Genomic DNA, 21,230 nt, shown 5'->3' on the forward strand with positions numbered 1-21,230 from the left:
CCCTGCCGGGAGCGCTGAATGGCTCCTCAGTACTGGCCATTCAGGGCTCCCGGGGAGGGATTTAAAAATGAAAGTAAAACGTACACTGTACATTGCTAGGGAGGAGCATGCCGCCCGCTCCCCTACTTAATAACTTCTGATTAGATTGGGTCTCAGAAGTGAGACCTGGTACGATCAGTCCCTGTACTACTGCCCCCAACACGGAACAGACCCTGTTCCATGATGGGGGTAGGATTCACTCTGTTTTGAGTAATTTCCCAACAGCTCAGAGCTGTCGGGTTTTGGTGAAGCAAAATTCACATGTTTTCGTGTGAGTTCATCATACTCTGAGTGTTTTCTTTTTGTCGGTAATACGCCCCTCTTCTGGATAACCACGCCCATTTTGAAGGGTTTAAAAAACACTGGCCCTTATTTACTAAGAGTGCAGTGTAGGTTTCTATGTGGGTTTTAATTCCCTATAATTTTTCCCTATATTTTTTTTTTTTTAACACATGCTCAGATCTGTAGGGTTTTCCTCAGCTGGAATCCACCACATTTTCTGTGGAAACCTAAGTAAATATGGTAAAAAATTTTACCAGCAAGTAAATAGCAAAGTGTCTTATAATTACATAAGGAACAATATATCTTATCTTTTCCTTATTACAAGGTGCAAAAAAGGTAGTAAATGCATGCACATGACATTTCTATGCAGCAGAAAAAATCAAACACATTAGTAAAAATACAAACTACAGATAATACCTCCCACCCTATGTTGGATCAATACAACATGAGCTTTTCGTTTTTCTACCTCGAAGGCTATTGACCTCAATCCTTACAAAATCTGACCCTAGTGCATGTTACTTTTATGTTTACAGGGAGCACAGATTGGTCTGCTGTGTATTACCAGGGAACATATAAAGTATATGAAGAATGTACCTTAACAGAGTGACCAAAGTCAGTAAGCTGAAGAAAGAAGAGAAGACAGAGGCGAGAATCCATATGCAGCATTCAGGGAGAAGACAGATAGAATTAGGCTCTTTTCACACTAGGGATTTTTCCGTTATTTAAGTTCCGTCGCATGTTCCGTCACGATTTTCAGCAAAAACCTGCCATTACTGCATGCAGCAATTTTTCCGCCACAATGTCCCATCACTGTATAACGTCCGTAATGAATTACGGGCATATACGGGTGTAAACGGGCAGTTACAAAACCCCATAGGCTGCAATGCAATTTAGTCTCGGCCGTCAGGGGTTTTGTAACGGCAGGCTTTTGCCGATAATCATGACGGAACTTCAAATCCCTAGTGTGAAAAGAGCCTTATTTACATCTATAAATCTGGAATTACATAACCAGAGCATCTTTGTCATACCAGTAATAATGCAGGAAATATTAGCATCTGGAAGGTCAGTTAATGAATGCGCCTTCATTTTATTTCAAATCAACTGGTGTTAGAAAGTTAAACACATTTGTAAATGACTTCTATGTAAAAATCTTAATCCTTCCAGTACTTATCAGCTGCTGTATGCTACAGAGGAAGTTCTTTTCTTTTTGAATTTCTTTCCAGTCTGACCACAGTGCTCTCTGCTGATACCTCTGTCCATGTCAGGAACTGTTCAGAGTGGGAGCAAATCCCCATAATAACCCTCTTCTGCTTTGGACAGTTCCTGATACAGACAGATGTGTCAGCAGAGAGCACTGTGGTCTGACAGAAAATAACTCCGAAAGCAATACAATTTCCTCCGGGGCAGCAGATAGGAAAGATTTGTACAACTTAAATGCCCCCCCCCCTTGATTAAAACGATCCGCAGAGTCATAAATCCCATTCAAATGTCCCCCATGGTGCAAAGTCAGAGGACTTGGGGGCCTGAAAGAACATCCCCACTATTGGAGCCACCCACGCTGTATGTATGAGGGTAAGGTACAAAAACTCTTTCTGACGGACAATTCCCAACTAACACCCATAATAGGGAACCCAGCTTTCCCTCCCAGTTTGGAGGACCCAGTATTTAGACAGTTGGTTGTAGCAGAAACATTTTAAGTTAACCATATTAGGAACAGCTCTTTTTCTGACGCTTGGGGAGATTTTGAGGCAATAACATCACCAGTACAGTTGGGAGCATGGAGGGGGCTACAATTAAAACACTACTTGTCTTCAATTCCAAAACCAGACTGGAATGTAGAAGATAATACAAGGTTTGAAGAAATGTGTCAGTCTGGGGACCAAGTAAAACATGCCCTTTCCCATAAGTTGTGGATTACAATAGGAGAAGAGCACTTACCGGGGTTTACTCAAAAAGGGGGATTTAGACAGACACAGTTTTTTCACCAGAAGAGTAGTGCAAGATGTTCAGATTAGCACATTGTGCAGCCATTTGTACATGCTTTGAACTCAATCATAATATAATATCTTGATGGTACAGGGTACTGAAAGGGTCATATAAAGTCCAGGGAGTGCATGATATATCTTGTTGGCATTGTGGGGGGAGGCGGGTACCCTCATTCCTATCTTTTGGCAATGTCCATTAATTGCGAAATTCTGGGAAAGGATCCACAGGGTTATCAGTTAGGTAATGAGACAAAATGTCCCAATGACTCCAGACTTTTTTCTATTACAACATAATGACATACCAGTGAAGAAATACAGACATTCCTTGCTTAGCTTTTGGTGACAGAGTAGGGCCCCATCGGTAGCTTTCTGGCTTATAAGGGTGGACGATGCCATGTATTTGGAAAACCTCTCTCAAACAGAGATGAGGACGAGTGGCTCCTAAGTACATGGCACACAAGGAAAGAATATCAAAATTCATAGCAATATGAAGAGGCAATGTTGGAAAGGGGAGTGGGAGATGGAGGGGAGAGTACCAGGATTTGGGGGGGGGGGAGAGAAGAGGGGGAGTGAGGGGACTAGGGGAGTTAAGAGAAAGGCCCACCTTTTATAGACATAAATAGGCATGCATAGTAAGTATACAGAGAAGCATGTAAATATCAGGAGATAAGTTTCTAGCTCAAAATACATAAGTTTAGAAATTATATGAATTGTGAATACTGTCTGCTACTGATATATTGGCTTTCTTTCCGATTGTATTAACTGCGAAAATATAAATAAAGAAAAAAAAAGTAATTTACAAATCTGTTTAACTTTCTGGCACCTGTTCATTTGAAAAAACATTTTTTTCCCACTGGAGTACCACTTTAAATAATTTGGCATACGTTTACATCACTTGACTGGATGGCCAAATCCATACACAAATTAGCCAACAATTGTCGCCAGTTGCCTATTTCCAATCTGCACTACTACTCAAGTGTAAGATATAGTACAAAGCCTATAGAAAGTAAAACAATTGTACAGAGAAAGCAGAACATTACGGAAGATGAAAAACGGCAGACGTCCCATTTAATGAAGAACAATTGAACATATGTACTAGAACGACTAAAAGGAGCTGAGAATGATTATAGAGGCCTCCATAACAATCCAGTGTAATGCCAGCTTTCCCCAGGAGGACAGAAAGAGGACACATGATCACATGATACATTTTTAAAGAGACATCATCCTTCATGTTGTGTCAGTTATCAATATCGGCATTTGCTCCACACCGGTACCTTAATATCACTGCTGAAGTTATTGATTTTCTGCGAGCCAGCGTTCTCCAGATGGAAGTTGACCCATCTCAGGAGCAGCTCTTCTGGGGACAGTTTCATCAGCTCTTCCAGCGTTTCGCCATCACGAAGTAATGCAGCCAAGGCTGTAACATCAGTCAGAATGTATAATGAATGGAATTTTCAAGGTTTTTATTTTTTCAGATATCACAATTTAAAAAATACAAAAAATACTAAGGAAAACACATAAACCATAATATAAGGTGTGGCAAGCACAGAAATTAAACCAATAATGGGTCTGGATGAGAGAAAAGATAGATTTTTAGTGTATTTTTCGTACCTTCATTCCTGCTGAGCTCAATGTCTGCAAACAATCCAATCTTAATAATCTGCCACAGGAGCCCCATAGTCAAGTGAGGTTTTCCAGCCTTAAGATCTTCTGCACCAATGTTAACCACATGGCAGCCAATGGCAGAGGCAGAGTTTAATGCCAAGTTCAGATTTTCCTATAAACAGTAAGAAGACCTTGTCAATACAGCTTACTAAGGGTTGTGGTAAAGTTTGCATTAGAAGTCTATGGAGAGGGGAGGGGTGAATAGCGGAGGAGGGATGAGGATTGGAAGTGCAAGGAGAGCCTCAAAAAGACAAGCTGCAGGCTTTTTCAGTCCTGACCAGGATTCCCGACTTAGGTGGTTCAAGTACTGCTCTATAACACACTCAACGCTCTGCTACTTCATGGGATGTGTCCCTGTACAGTACAGAGAAGCTTCTGACTGTGTGACACAAGCATTACCATTACAATATGAGGCACATCTTCCGGTAAGCTCCCAGCTCCCAGCTTTTGTGTACATATTAAATCCTCTTTGTGACTCACCTGAATGGTGAATGGAGTCAGCTTCTTCTTGTTTATTGCCCTTTCATCAATAGTGTCGGGTACAGACAGGTTAATCATTTTACTGCAAAAAAAGAACATTAATATTAATTGAACGACAAGAAAACAGCGGAGCACTCACCAGGTCAGTAAAAGGCTTCTTTATTGATCATGTCGACCAGTCGGGATACATGCAGGGGAGGATGGGATGGACGCGGGGGTATCAGGAGCAGCAACGGAAGAGCTTCGGCGCGTAAATGGTCTGTCGCTGCTCCTGAGTTTAGGAATGAGTTCTAATTTATAGACAAACTGACAATCCCAGTTAGGGTAGGGTCAAAGACAGGGTATATGCTTTATATCTGACCGTGCAAGAAATCTGCCAGGCAGCTGGAAATCCGCTGCATATCCGCTGCATATCCGCTAGGAGCAGACACACATGGCTTTCCCCACTCCAGCCCTGTGTGTGAAGTTAGATTCAGAGGCAGACTGAGCAAACCAACCTAACTGACATGCGGCCGGTCTTCGAACCTCATCTACACTCACAGGGCTGCAGCAGGGAAAGCCCTAGCGCGTACGCAGCTGATTTCCCGCTGGTTTCTCAGAGTGTCAAATACGATGTGTATATGCTGTGTGACCATACCCTTAAAGGGAACCAGTCACATTGAACAGTCTGATCTGCAAGCAACCACTGGTCTCCTAAGTCTAGAATAAGCAAAGATTTCAACTAAAAAGTAACCAGTTGTATTGAACTTTCTTTTACACAAAACTATATCAGTTTGCTCATTGCTCGGATTCTACCACATTATTCTGGTAGACTAACCTTCGTTTCCATGGTGACAAATTCTCTTTAAGCATTTATTAATCTTCATAAAAAGACTAGTCTGATGACACGTTTGACTACATCCCTTCAGTGCCTTCAGTCACCTTTAACATGTCTATTTTTTCTGCTCCAGAATAACATATATGGCACAAATATAAAGTACATGGTGGTGCCAAGAATAGATAATTGTCACTTTCTAGTATAGTCTATAAGTTATACAGAACAAGCCAGGTGAATATGCCAGGGAACCGTAGACCAAAAGGCATCTTTGGTTTTATGATCATGGGGTGGCACAGTGGTCAGATCTCAAGGGCTACTTACCTTAGCACAATGCCATCAGCTACAGCTCGGAATAAGTCATTGGTGTTGGGATTCATCGGCAACACATGCTTGCAATCTGGGTCGTTCTCCAAAGCTTTATTTATCCAGTTGACAAAGGCATACTTTTCCTCCTCTAATATAAAAACAAAACAATAACTTTTGAATAAATTTTAATAGCACTGTATGAACATAAAAAGGGGTTAAAATTAAACTGGTTATCAGAACAAGGTCTTATGCATCAATACTAACCCTTCTGCTCTATAAAGGGGTTTCACTGCTTGACCTCTCTAGAAACAGGGTGACTAAGCCGAATCCCCAACTGGCAGTAAAACATAATTCTAGACAAACACTCACAATCGTGACATTATTTATTAGGCATTCTGAAGGATTTCCTAAAACCTCTGGCAACTATAATGGAAGTATTTTCACAGCTGTAGACTTGAAAGAAAACATGATCCCATCAAGAGAGTTATCAGAAAAAACAATATAAAAGGAATATTAAACTTATTTAGGATGGGTATCCAACACGGAGCAAGGCAGAAGATTTTGGTTGTTCCCAGGCAGTTGTATGTAAAATTTGGTGCAGGTATAAACAGAACTGGAAGGTTATAAAATGAGAACAGGCGGGTAGACCTAGGAAGAGGTCAAAGGATAGAAACTTAAGTATTTGACTTTGAAAATAGAAAATACACAACAATAAAACTTGAAGAACAAGTAAGCGGTAACCCGTGACAAAAGTCTGTGAAAATGAACATATAGAAAAGCAAAATGAAAACCAGAAGTAACACCTTAACAAAAAACCAGTGGGCTGAAGAGAACTTTGGAGAACTAGATGAAGGGGGGCTTGACTTCTTCTCGTCTTCCCTGATAAGCCAGCTCCCTGATGACGTGTGCGGTCCAGCTGTACGTGCCACTTCACCGGCGTTTAATATGTCCCCTGCTGTCATCTCAGCACCTGTCTCTAGACAGCTGGGGACACATTGAGCCCAGGAGCGGCAGCCCATACACCTGGACTGTACATGTCATCAGGGGGCTGGCTTGTCAGGCAAGACAAGAAGAAGCCAAGTCCCCTATGAACAGATGATGTTTGAGTCAAACAGGATGCTAGGAAAGGCTGAAGACAACAGTCGTTCCTCCACAGGCCAGAGGAATGCTGAACCTGGGGGACCATGAAATCACAAAAAAGGGTATACACACTCCACACACGTAAGGGAAGTAGCACTTGAAGGGGTATTCCGGGTTTATACATCTCATCCCCTATCATGGCGTGACATCATGAGAGGGCGTGATGTCACACGGGGGCGTGACCGTGTCGTCACGTCCCCGTCTTGGAAGCAGCGCCCGGCACAGAATGCCGGGGGCTGCACAGAGATCGTAGGGGTCCACAGCGGCGGGACCCAAGCGATCATACATCTTATCCCCTATCCTTTGGCTAGGGGATAAGATGTATAAACCAGGAATACTCATTTAAAAGAGAAACTGGCAGCTGTTCACCTGCACTAAAACCCAGTATACTGGGTTATTGTGCGGGTGAATGGCTTTAGAATGAGGGGTAACTCACAGTTTTATGTGGTTTATATCCACATTTCTGCCCATTCTACAATCTTTGAACAATGCGCTCCAGAAGGCATTAGTGGTGGGGATCAGGCGCTCACTGGTCCCATACCTCATCAATATTCTGCCACCGGTTTGCCCCCTTCAGTGATGTGAGAGCCATGGGGGGGGGTTGGGGATGCGGGCCGGGGGTGGAATATTGTTGAAGTAGGGGAGCTGTGAGCGCCTGCTCCCCACCTCTAATGCCTTCTGGAGTGCATTGTTCAAAGATTGTGAAACCCAGTATCCCAAAGATTATGAAACCCAGTAACCCAGTATGAACAGCTGTCAGTCTCTCTTTAAGATGTAACCTGCCATCACAGAGAGGATAATGAAAAATGAATAAACCCTTTAAAGCTTTTCTTCTGGATAGGCATATCAGCTCAATAACATGACCAACAAGTAGTCCAGATCTTAATCAAGTTAAAAGTTCATGACAAAAAATGAAAACAAACATTTAAAAAAAAATGGTCTATGACATGGCTCCATCCTGTAAAGCTGATTTCTAGATATCAAGGAGCCGTTTGATGTAGAATATTGTTGGAAGTCTGAGTTTCACAGAATTCAGACAGACATTCTAAAATTCCAAGGGTGAGCAACAAAGTTCTAAGCCTTTGTTTGTTTTATTAAAATATTCTATAATATTTCTTCAAAATAGAGAATTTCTAAAAATTTTGTTCTACTTAATCGGAAAAAACAAAATGGCATTGAAAAAAATTCCTTTTTATTTGCATATTTGCTAGGACGTAAAACAAAAGCTTGGTGAATATTCTCTAAGTGTGGCGATTCCATATTTTTTTTTAAAGGCACTGTATCGTTAATCTAACTTAACTACTGATCTTCTTTATAGTTACTCTGTAAATTATTAAGACTTTGACAGATTAAACGGTTCAGCATGAGAGTAGACGGATAATATGCTGATATTTTAGCGGCATCTCGAGAGATTTTTTTTTGTCTTAGACACTATCTCCAAAGACATACCTGAATACGAGTGCTGGGTGCCCTCACTAGACAGCTCGGAGGTGCCGCCAATGGCACAGATTCCCTCTTTGCGGTTGATTGCTTTTCGAAAGGTTTTGGCAATGTCACTACTTTTCAACTCTTGTACCAGCTGCAGGGAAAAACATAATAGATGAAAAGTCTTAACTGTAAGAACAAAAACGAAACGCAGTGTAGCATGTTAGTAGGGACTAATGGATATTACATCAACCTCTATATGACTCAAGGGTCAGCTATTTATTTATTCCACCCCAAAAAGCATGTTTGTATATACTCTGCTGCAGAATAAAGAGCCAAAGGCCAAAAATTCCCATTAAGTATGACTGGTATTCGACATTTTATTTGCCAAAAATATTGTATTTTTACAAAAAGCAAACAAAACCCAAAAAATCTTGATATGTAAGTTAGTAAAGAAAAAACTCCAATACTAAACCTAAGGCAACATGTCATTGCACCCTACATATCTTTTATAATTCAACTATCTCTCTCCATACTGCTATACCTCCATCTATCTTATTAATCTATCTATATAAAAATTAACTTTTTCATACTTCACTATCCACCCATCAATCATTTCATATCAATCTGCAGTGGGGATCAAAAATTTGGGCACCCCAGATAAAAAATTGTATTCATGTGCATTAAGAAGCCAAGGAAAGATGGAAACTTCTCCAAAATGCATCAAATTACAGATAAGACATTCTTTTAATGTGTCAACAAAAGTTATATTTTATTTCCATCATTTACACTTTCAAAATAACAGAAAAAAATGGCGTCTGCAAAAGTTTGGGCACCCTGCAGAGTTAATATCTTGTACTGCCCCCTTTTGCAAGTATCACAGCTTGTAATTGCTTTTTGTAGCCAGCCAAGAGTCTTTCAATTCTTGTTTGAGGTATCTTTGCACATTCTTCCTTACAAAAGTCTTCCAGTTCTTTGAGATTTCTGGGCTGTCTGTCACGCACTGCTCTTTTAAGGTCTCTCCATAGATTTTCAATTATGTTGAGGTCAGGAGATTGTGAAGGCCATGGCAAAACCTTCAGTTTACGCCTCTTGATGTGATCCCACGTGGATTTCGAGGTGTGTTTAGGATCATTACCCATTTGTAGAAGCCATCCTCTCTTTAACTTCAGCTTTTTCACAGATGGCATCAAGTTAGCATCCAAAATTTGCTGAAATTTTATTGAATCCATTTTTCCTTCTACTCGCGAGATGTTCCCTGTGCCACTGGCTTCAATACAACCCCAAAGCACGATTGATCCACCCCCATGCTTAAAGGGGTATTCCAGGCAAAAACTTTTTTTGATATATCAACTGGCTCCAGAAAGTTAAACAGATTTGTAAATTACTTCTATTAAAAAATTTTAATCCTTCAAATAGTTATTAGCTTCTGAAGTTGAGTTGCTGTTTTCTGTCTAACTGCTCTCTGATGACTCACGTCCAAACTTCAGAAGCTAATAACTATTGGAAGGATTAAGATTTTTTTAATAGAAGTAATTTACAAATCTGTTTAACTTTCCGGAGCCAGTTGATATATAAAAAAAAGTTTTTGCCTGGAATACCCCTTTAACAGTTGGACAGAGGTTCTTTTCATTAAATTCTGCTCCCCTTCTCCAAATGTACCTTTGCTCATTCCAGCCAAAAACTTCAATTTTAACCTCATCAGTCCACAGAACTGGTTTCCAAAATGCATCAGGCTTGTCTATATGTTAATTTGCAAAGTTCAAACGCTGATTTTTGTGGTGAGGACGTAGAATTTTGAATTGTTTTTCTCACAATCCTGCGAGCTGTTCTGTCTGATATTTTTCTTGGTCTTCCAGATCTTGCTTTAACTTCCACTGTTCCTGATGACTGCCATTTCTTAATTACAATCCGAACAGAGGATAGTGACATCTGAAAACTTATGTTATCTTCTTATAGCCTTCTCCAGCTTTGTGAGCGTCAACCATTTTCAGTTTCAGATTTCTAGACAACTGCTTAGAAGAACCCATGGTGCTGATTGTTGGGGCAAGGTCAGATGAGTCTGAGCATTCAAAACCTTTGAGATTGACATCACCTGGTCTTCCCAGATGATGATTGAGAACAATCCATGACACTGGCAGGTCTCAGCTTTGCAAAGGGAGCAGTGCATCCTATAAATTCTGCAGGGTGCCCAAACTTTTGCAGACGCCATTTTTTGTTTTCTGTTATTTTGAAAGTTTAAATGATGGAAATAAAATCTAACTTTTGTTGCCATATTATAAGAATGTCTAATCTGTAATTTGATGCCTTTTGGAGATGTTTCCATCTTTCCTTGGCTTCTTTATGCACATTAATACAAATTTTAATCTGGGGTGCCCAAACTTTTGATTCCCACTGTATCCATCTATCTGAAATTACCTAGTTTTCAGCATATCCAATTTATTGCATTACCACCAATGTGTGGAGCGGAGGGGGCTAAAAACAGATGTGTATTCCGGCCATAGACATCTTATCCCCTATCCGCCACTGCCACACACCCTCCCATAGACATGAATGGAGGGTTCGTGGCGTGACATCACGAAGAGGGCTTGGCATGACGTCACGAGTGGGCGTGACCCCACATCTCCAGTCGTGGAAACCAAGAATTTCTGAGACTAAAGCAGCACCCGGCACAAAATGCAGGGTGCTGTACGGAGATCGTAAAAAGTCCCAGCGGCGGGACCCTCACGATCAGACATATTATGTCTATGTGAGGAATATATATTATTTATATTATTTATATATATATGATGTCTATGGGCAGAATACCCCTTTAAGGTGTTGTCCGTCTTTTAAAGTACTATGAAAAGAGTTTGAGCACAGGAGGTCCTGCCTATGGTACCCTTAGTGATCAGCTGTAACCTTCACGCAAATTAAAGAAGGTGTTTTATCTGTCTACAGCACCTCCACAGGAAAAATGGAGCATTACATGGTGTTTATTAAAATCATGTTATGCATGATCATGCTGGACCCCTTTGCAAGAGAGATGCTCTTTGTAGCCACTCTGGCCTAGTTTACGAATGTGATCCTGAAAAAAGTCCACGCCACAACCCAGAAATTGCCTATAGTGTATATAAAATATATTTTCTTAAAACAGGCAAAACCTACAAAGCTCTAACAGTGAACAGTAGACAGGAATTTATTGTACTAGATCTTCTTTGTAAATTATATTATTAGGTAGATTATATATATAATTATTATTATTATTTTTCTAAAGCTAGTGCTTCCTCCAAAGCCCTTATGAAAGTAAACAGTAATATATTCCTCTCCGAAATCCAACAAGTTCAGTGTTTGTTTTCACTCTAGGCTTAACACGAGACAAAAGCTGCTCATTCCATGGAATATTCCACAAGCGCTGCAGGCAAAGACTATGCTTATACAGTCAGCAAAAGCACAATACCGGCCAATTGTCACCACTGGTTGGGTGAAGCACTATTGCTGCACGATCCCAGGAGGATGAACCTGACTGATTACTGTACTGTACCTGCCATAGGTGCTGCACAACTAACCCCATTATTTGCCACCTGGAACAAAAGAGACCATACTATCCTTTCATATAGGCTGCACACAAAATGACTGTGCTGTGTTTATAAGGTGCCAATGCTGAATGTTGCAGTTTAGTTTTGTATTATTACATATTATACTTTGCGTAATTCTATGGTTACTGCCCAGAGCGAGTACTGCATCAACTTTCTTCCAGACATCAGCATAGTGGCTAATCCCTTAGGTGGACCATATATATTACATCTGTCTACCGTTTCAGCAGGGCGGGCCAACCACATAATATGTAAGGTGACATCAGCTATCTCTCTTCTCCCCATGTAGAATACGTGTTCATGTCAATGTTGGTGTAACAAAATGTTTGGCCAACTGCTATCATATGCGTATGGCCATCTTAAAGGGGCATTCCCATCTCCAAAAGTTATCCCCTATTCATAGTATAGTGGAGAACCAGCTGATCGGTGGGCATCCACCATGCTCCTTGGTTGAACTTGCTATGGAACTATTCAACTAGGATGTATATATAGTTGTATTTGGAATAGTAAACTCTGCCAATGGCAGCATAAGCGGCTAAGTTACGCAATTGCATTTCCCATAGACTTTAATGGGGTTACATAAACAGCTTGGCTAGCGGAGCTCAACTGTTTGCATTACCCGTATTAAAGTCCATGGGAGTTCTGCGAATCGTGTAACTTTGCCTCTTCGGGCGCTTTTGGCTTTCCGGGCCACCTCTGGCTGATGCAAACAGGCTAAAGATGCGGAGAAAGCCAGAAGGAGCTAGCCGAGACAACCCATTTAATGTACACCATAATTAAATTTCTTACATTTTCCTCTACTAGGTCTTCTTAAAAAAAAGAAGCAAGCAACAAAAAGTGCAAAACAGTGCAGAGACCCATTGTGATACATGGTACTGAAGACAATGTGCAACAAACAAACCCTATATTCATTCACAGCCCTTCTGTAGACAATTCTTTACACCACACAGGGCTTTCTTTAACGTGCGGCAAAAGGGGCAGCTGCCCTGGGGCAAGTCACACGCTAAAGCAGCTAGCCGCCGCCGTTTCCAGGCAGTGCTTAGGCAGCGGGAGCACAGAAGCAGAAGACCGCTATGTAAACATCGGTCTCCTGCTTCTACATACCTCCGGTGAGTGATTGACCGTCAATCACAAGAGGCCAGAACTTCCTCTGTGCTCTGGCACATGAGTAACTTCATCAGACACCAAGGAAGAGGAAAGAAGAGGCCTGAGGGAGCTGCCGGGAAAGAAAAAAGATCCGCAGGAGGTAAGTATGTTGGGAGGGCGCCTAACTAATGTGGGGGAGTATCTGAATTATTTATGTGGGGTGGGGGAGCACCTGCCATACTAATGTGGGGGAGCACCCGCCATACTAATGTGGGGGAGCACCCGCCATACTAATGTGGGGGAGCACCCGCCATACTAATGTGGGGAGCACCTGCCATACTAATGTGGGGGAGCACCTGCCATACTAATGTGGGGGGAGCACCTGCCATACTAATGTGGGGGGAGCACCTGCCATACTAATGTGGGGGAGCACCTGCCATACTAATGTGGGGGAGCATCTGCTTACCTAATGTGGGGGAACATCTGTTTAGCTAATGTGGGAGAACATCTGCCACCTAACCTATTGTGGGGAATAAATGATAGTGATGTATGTGTGTGTGTGTGTGTGTGTGTGTGTGTGTGTGTGTGTGTGTGTGTGTGTATATGGTGCTTATATTGCTATACCAACATTTATCTGTATTTATTATCCTATACAACACTTGCCAGTTTGCCATACACAGTCTGTATGTTGTTGATCTATTTTATGGCTGTTTTTTGGGGTAGCTCTTAAAGAATAAGTGTTATTTGAAAAGATTTTGACATGTTGTCTAGAACGTCAAAATTTTAATTGCACCGGGTAACCAGCTGCAATCATGAGTTGTACGCCGTATAAGTACACTCCAATGCCTCACTGGTCGCCATATTTACTCCATAGACTAATGCAGAAAATGGTCAGATTTGATTGACAGCCGTGGAGTGAAACATGCCGAGTACTACTACTGCTTTTAGTTCACGTTCACAGTGGATTTTAAGTCTGAGACCCCACGTGATATGAACTTTTGGCTTGTCTGGACAACATGTCAAAAAAGTTTTTTCAAACAACAATAACACTTCAAAGGATATTTTAAAATAACAGAAAAGGATCTTAAAAACTGGAATTACATGTTGGCCTTTATGTTGGAAGTAACAGATGTGTTACGTGCTTTACAAAGTGTGCTGTACTTTTTCAGTTTGGCAAAAAATGTATAAAAATGAATCATATTTACCTGGCACTACCTAAAGATTAAACAAAAATATGTTTAATGTTATTTTAAAAAGGTTAAATAGAAAGGAATTTGCAGTCACCCCACTCCAGACGACAAATCCCTAAAATGACAGAGACACGGAAGGTGCAACACAACAGGTAGGTTCACACGTGGCAGATTTGTTGCAGATATTTCTTAACATCTATTAGAACATCTGAATAGGGCTGGTTCTGCACCAAGCACATGAATTACGGCAAGCACAATTGTATTGAATGAGACAGTTGGAGATTTATGCAACAAATCAGTGTGTGAATATACCCTTATACAGTCATGGGCGTAAATGTTGGCACCCCTGAATTTTTTCAAGAAAATTAAGTATTTTTCACAGAAAAGGATTGCAGTAACATGTTTTGCTATACACATGTTTATTCCCTTTGTGTGTATTGGAACGTAACCAAAAAAGGGAGGAAAAAAAAGCAAATTGGACATAATGTCACCAAACTCCAAAAATGGTCTGGACAAAATTATTGGCACCCTTAACTTAATATTTGGTTACACACCCTTTGGATAAAATAACTGAAACCAGTCGCTTCCTATAACCATCAATAAACTTCTTAAACCTCTCAGCCGGAATGTTGGACCACTCTTCCTTTGCAAACTGCTCCAGGTCTCTCTTATTGGAAGGGCGCCTTTTCCCGACAGCAATTTTAAGATCTCTCCACAGGTGTTCAATGGGATTTAGTTCTGGACTCCTTGCTGCCACTTCAGAACTCTCCAGCGCTTTGTCGCCATCCCTTTCTGGGGGCTTTTTGACGTATGTTTGGGGTCATTGTCCTGCTGGAAGACCCAAGATCTCGGACGCAAACCCAGCTTTCTAACACTGGGCTGTACAGTGGGACCCAAAATCTGTTGGTAATCCTCAGATTTAAAATACAAGGCACGCAGTGCCAGAGGAAGCAAAGCAACCCCAAAACATAATTGAACCTCCACCATATTTCACTGTAGGAACTGTGTTCTTTTCTTTGTAGGCCTCATTCCGTTTTCGGTAAACAGTAGAATGATGTGCTTTACCAAAAAGCTCTATCTTGGTCTCATCTGTTTACAAAACGTTTTCCCAGAAGGATTTTGGCTTACTCAAGTTCATTTTGGTAAAATGTAGTCTTGCATTTTTCTGTCTCTGTCAGCAGTGGGGTCCTCCTGGGTCTCCTCCATAGAGGGGTCCTCCTGGGTCTCCTGCCATAGCATTTCATTTAAATGTCGACAGATAGTTTGTGCTGACACTGATGCTCCCTGAGCCTGTGGGACAGCTTGAATATCTTTGGAACTTGTTTGGGGCTGCTTATCCAACATCCGGACTATCCTGCATTGACACCTTTCATCAATTTTTCTCTTCCGTCCACGCCCAGGGAGATTAACTACAGTGCCATGGGTTGCAAACTTGATAATGTTGCGCATTGAGGACTAGATCTCTGGAGATGGACTTGTAACCTAGAGATTAATGATATTTTTCCACAATTTTGGTTCTCAAGTCCTCAGACCGTTCTCTTCTCCTCTTTCTGTTGTCCATGCTTAGTGTGGCACACACATACACACAATGCAAAGACTAAGTGACCTTCTCTCCTTTTTATCTGCTTTCAGGTGTGATTTTTATATTGCCCACACCCGTTACTTGCGCCAGGTGAGTTTAAAAGGAGCATCACATGCTTGAAACTATCTTCTTTTTCCACAATTTTGAAAGGGTGCCAATAATTTTGTCCAAACCATTTTCGGAGTTTGGTGTGACATTAGGTCCAATTAGCTTTTTTTCCCTCCTTTTTTGGTTTAGTTCCAACACACACAAAGGGAATAAACATGTGTATAGCAAAACGTGTTATTTGAATCCTTTTCTGTGTGAAATACTTCATTTTCTAGAAACATTTACGGCCATGACTAAGTGCTCGGTGTGATTTTATAAAAAACAAAAAAACACAAAAAGGTGAATGTGCTGACCACACAGGAGTCACATCCAACTTACAAGGGAACCCAGAACTCAAACCCAACAGGTGAGGAACAAAACAAAATTAAATAAAAATGATGCTGAAAGAGAAAATAAAACACAGTAATAAGACAACAAAGCCAATGAAAGGTAATAAATAATGGCTATAAGAACACTATAATAAGAATATCACATAATACCACGACAGTTGTAGGGTTTAAAAATGGTAGAATGGTAGAAATTTTAAATCCACGAGGGGACAGTAATGATTGACACAGTGGGGAATATGAGGGGGCAGTAATTAATGGGACACACGGGGAGGGGACACCTATGTCTGTGACACAGATATGACGGGACACAAATTACAGTGAAACAGAGGGAGATGAGGGGACACTAATGACTGATCATAAAACGTTACTCCCCATTGTGTGATGCCATGTAACATGACGTGCCACCTCCTGGCTCTTAATTTTTTTTATTGGCTCCTAGATTCTTAATACATTTGTCAAGCCCTGGCCTATGGTTGCAGTGCAAGCTTGGCCAGAATCGTGGCATGTGGAAACCAAATACCCCAATTTTACTTCCAGCATTTGCCATCAGGACATCACAATGCATATTAGATGATCAGCAAGTCTCGCCAAAGTTGCTAGATCAATTTTTGTCTAATATATTTGGCTACCTAAAAGAAAGACCTCAAGGATTTTGTTGGGGTATGCTAAAAGAAACACCCAGAGGCCAAAAAAAACCTGGGTGACAATGTCCTTCAACAGCAAATTTTGAGGCAATCCAACACAATTCGGTACAGGATGTTTTCAAGCAGGAAGAGAAGTCACTTATGTGACCTCCATATAGTCATAGTCAAGATCTGTATGAGAGGGCTATGTGTAATCCATAGGTCCACTGCAAAAAAATAGGATTATTCAAGATAGGCAGTGAAAGTGTTCATTATGTATACCACTCACCCAAGAATGATGGCAAGAGTTGACAATTGTCATATATATATATATATATATATATATATATATATATATATATATGGATATTTTTTTTTTTTTTTTTCAGAGAATCAACCTTTGGACCCTTGGCTTTGGCGAGCTGAGTTAAGCTTTGTAAGAACAATTTCCCAGCTCAAACCCAAATACTTGGCCATGATACAGATCTCCTGCAAGGTTTACTAACCCAGAAAATAAACTCCAAAATGTACTGTAAGATTACCGGAGTACACATTACCAACACATGTCAATAGTAACCAAAAAATAATAGTGGGCAGTTCCTTGTGACAGCATTTGGAGGGATCAGTTTTTAGATATTGTATTCGTTTAAGCAAAACACTTGTGTCCACATTTACATAGCAGCTTGCACCATTTTTTGGCATATTTTGTTGAAAAAACATTGTGAATGATGTGCAACAAATTTGCATCCATTCTCAATGGTGGGTGCCCTAGAAGACGTCATTATGGTCCATTTGCTGCAGAACATGCATTCATGGTTGGTGATGGTTAACCCAGAAGGGCTGCCTATGCATGCTGTAGCTAGCATACAAATAGTGCAGGATAGACCAGCAGAGTCCTCTTTCCCTGAGCAAATAAATAGGAGGAAGATGCAAAGCAAACACAATGCTCTGTTTTCAGGCAAATCCGTTAAACAGAAGGAAAGACAGCAGGCGACAATAAAAAATACAATGTATGTATTATGTCATACTCACAAAAACAAACTCTTCAAAGCCAATCTTCCCATCTTTATTCTTATCGCCGTCATTCATCAGCTTCTGGATGATCTCTCGCACTTTGTATCCGGGAAGTTGAAGGTTGGCTTCTTTAAATAGATCATGGAGCTCATAATCCGATATGTATCCATTGCAGTCCAGATCTACAACCGGAGCAAACACAGTAGATAAGAAAAAGAGAACGCGACACTCACGATACTGTGCTTGAAGGGCCCATGCTATTAAAGTCACTAACCCTGACACACATACTCATAGCTCTGCAAAAGTATGGGCAACACAAAAGGAAAAAAAGGAATATTAATCATATAATATACTATATTCTGCTGACTTTTGATTTGCAATGCTCAGGCCTTGAGTTTTTATGTGCGAGACATGAACCCATCTTACCTTGATGCGACCTTGAAGATTTGCCATGGAGTATACTGGATACAACTCTTATGTAAAAGCAGAAAGTCATACAAAAGTTGCGGTCAGCTGTAACGTTTGCAATAAGCCAGCATTGTTGCTTTGAGTCACACGCTGTGCAAGTCAATCCTTTTAGAACACGACTGCTACACTACGGTAAGGGGCCTATATACCAGTATGCACCGGCAATCTGTTAACATAGTAATACTGTTTGTAAGGAACTGAAAAGTGCATATTATGCTTTTGGGTCCTGCACACAAAGTATACGTTTAAGAACAGAACATAATGTAGTCACTATTCGACTACATTCAGTCCATAAAAGATAATGGACTCACCAGGAACAGATCACAGCAACGTGTGCAAAAATTATATGGATAGCCCTAAGTCAAACCTAGACATACCACATGACTTACTCCTAAGAAATTACTTTTAGGGGTGCATCAAACTTGATAAAAATCACACGTACCGTATTTTTTGCCGTATAAGATGTAAAAGTTGGTGCGTCTTACACGGCAAATACACGTTAAAACCCTGTCCTATCGTGGCGGTCCCTGCGGCCATCAACGCCCAGGACCAGCGGCTAATACAGGACATCACCGATCGCGGTGATGCCCTGTATTAACCCTTCAGACGCGGCGATCAAAGCTGACCGCCGCGTCTGAAGCCAAAGTGAAACTAACCCGGCTGCTCAGTCGGCTGTTCGGGACCGCCGCGTCTGAACAGCTTACAGGACACCGGGAGGGACCTTACCTGCCTCGTGGGTGTCTGATCGGCGAATGACTGCTCGTGCCGGGAGCCCCTGCATGGCCGGCACACTCAGTCTTCATCGTGTCATCGCGCACACCGACCCGTCATCCAATAGGAGCGGCGTGCATAGCGACGTGATGGCAGCGACGGAGAGCAAGGATCTCGGGCAGCAGAGACGTTCCGGAGCGACGGTGAAACCCCGGGGAAGCGGCGACAGCGATGGAGGGCGACATCCAGGGCAGCGGTGAAGGGTCCGGAGAGTCGGGGACACGTGAGTATTACCTCCTATACCAGTGATCTTCAACCTGCGGACCTCCAGATGTTGCAAAACTACAACTCCCGGCATGCCCGGACAGCCGCTGGCTGTCCGGGCATGCTGGGAGTTGTAGTTTTGCAACATCTGGAGGTCCGCAGGTTGAAGATCACTGTCCTATACTTTACATTGTATTTGGTTCAGAATCTTTTTTTTTCTAGATTTTCCTCCTTTAAAATTGGGTGCGTCTTATATGGCGAAAAATACGGTACTTCACACCTACATTTGACCATTAATTTCTATAAAGAAATTGAAGAAGAAGAACCCAGAGAGCCATAAAAGCTTTATACTTTATTGCAAATCCATTGGGAAAAGGTAGGTATACACTTCTCGAAGAAGAAAAGGAAGGCTTGAGGCATTTCAGGGGGTTACCTCTTTGTCCAACAAACTTTAAAATAGGGTTTGTTAAAAGATTTGTTTGGTACAAATGTTCTTGCACTTAGACAAACACTATATTAAAGTGTCACAGGAGAGACAGGAGTCGGCACTTCTACCTATAAGCGTACCTGGGTCAACGCTGATGCGTGTGGAGCGGCAATCAAAGCACCCGATACTGGCTTTCTGCACTAGCAGAGGAGCGTGTATCCAAAGAACAAACAGTTCATAAACATCACACGGTAGAGAGAATGCATGAACGCACTCACCGCTCCGGTAAGCTGTGCAAACGGTTTATTCAGTGCAGGGATATGGCGCTATGCTTCGGACAGGTATAGCTGGAGTATGGTGGCAGCTGTTGCGCGTGCGCACGGCACAATTCTCCAGACCTTCCTTCTGCCTACACGTCACCACCTAAATACACCTGTGTGATGACGTGAATAGGAGGGATTACAGATCACTGCGATACAAGTGACATTAAAAACAACATACAAAAATACAAATATAACCAGCATAAAGTTACATAAAAATTCACACAAAATGCTAAGGTCTAATCTTTTATTAAGACCTAGGTTGCCCTGAGCATTACTTCTTAGAATCCATTTAGCTTTGGCTTGCAATGGAGTTTTTCGTTTATCTGCACCTTCTTTTGCATACACTATTTCGATTCCAAAAACTTTAGTTCACTACAATCCCCTTATGTGCCGTATTCATATGGTCAATTAATCTTGGGGAGCCTTTTAACGACTTCACAGAATTAACATGTTCACGCAGTCTTGTATTCATTGCTCGCTTCTTACTGCCAATGCAAAATCGTTTACATTACAGGTGAGAGCATACACAACCCAATTTGTTCTACAGTTTATGAGGTTTCTAACTTGGCATCGAGAAATCGATGCCACCTAACGAGAAATGTTTACCTGGAGTAAGATGTGGACACAATGAACAAGAACCACATTTATGGTTACCTTTTGGGCTAAATAGTGAAAGCCAATCCTTATTACTTTTATCGGAGAAGGTACTTTTAGTAACTAAATCTCTGATATCTTTTCAGCGTTTAAAGGCTACCAAGGGTCTGTCTTGAACAATTGGTCCTAAAAGTGGATCCTTCGTTATCAGGAACCAGTTTTTATTTATACTTTTTTAATAACATCTGCAAGTGGACTGTATTTAAAAGTAAAAACAAAACACTGTTTTGTTTCATTCTTGTGTTTTGTTTTTTTTGCTTTTTAAAAGAGGTTTCTCCTGTCTTGTGAAAAAGCATGTTCCAAGGCTCTGTCTAATACATTTTTAGGATACCCCCTGCTTGCATATATCTCCCTCAGCTTGCTTCAAATCGAACCCAAGCGACAATTTTCCAATACCGCTACTTCAGATAGGCATGTGAGGAATTCATTAGTGTCCTTCACCAGTGATGGTACCTTCTGCAATAAGGGCCTAAGGAGCCAATCTATATATTTTGATAATGGCTCAGTAACAGAGCCTACCCCCGAGACTATTGGTCTGTCTGCCCGGGCAGGCCAATAGTAGCTCCCCTGGGCAGACCAATAGTAGACAATATCGTCATGATCTAGGATGGCACTCGAACGAACAGAGGTATTCATCAACTCCTTGAATTCCACAAATAATGTGAACCTTAAAATCACCTCTAAAATAGATAACACAAAACAAGAATTTTTGGATGTACTAATATGCCTAGAAAATG

The 21,230-nt window shown here is 41.3% G+C and overlaps 1 protein-coding gene across 1 annotated transcript in view; it reads right to left on the reverse strand.

Moving 5' to 3' along the window:
- The window catches only part of PLS3 (plastin 3), a gene marked incomplete at its 5' end in the record, with an annotated part of 55,264 nt that overhangs the window by 22,192 nt on the left and 11,842 nt on the right, over window positions 1–21,230 (reverse strand). The window contains 7 exon segments of the mRNA XM_056539071.1: window positions 916–942; window positions 3,581–3,723; window positions 3,918–4,083; window positions 4,452–4,533; window positions 5,590–5,722; window positions 8,164–8,293; window positions 17,665–17,828. Of these exon segments, the coding sequence (XP_056395046.1) occupies window positions 916–942; window positions 3,581–3,723; window positions 3,918–4,083; window positions 4,452–4,533; window positions 5,590–5,722; window positions 8,164–8,293; window positions 17,665–17,828 (845 nt within the window).

This window comes from Hyla sarda, chromosome 9 (assembly GCF_029499605.1).
Source record: "Hyla sarda isolate aHylSar1 chromosome 9, aHylSar1.hap1, whole genome shotgun sequence".
Classification (NCBI taxonomy): Eukaryota; Metazoa; Chordata; class Amphibia; order Anura; family Hylidae; genus Hyla; species Hyla sarda.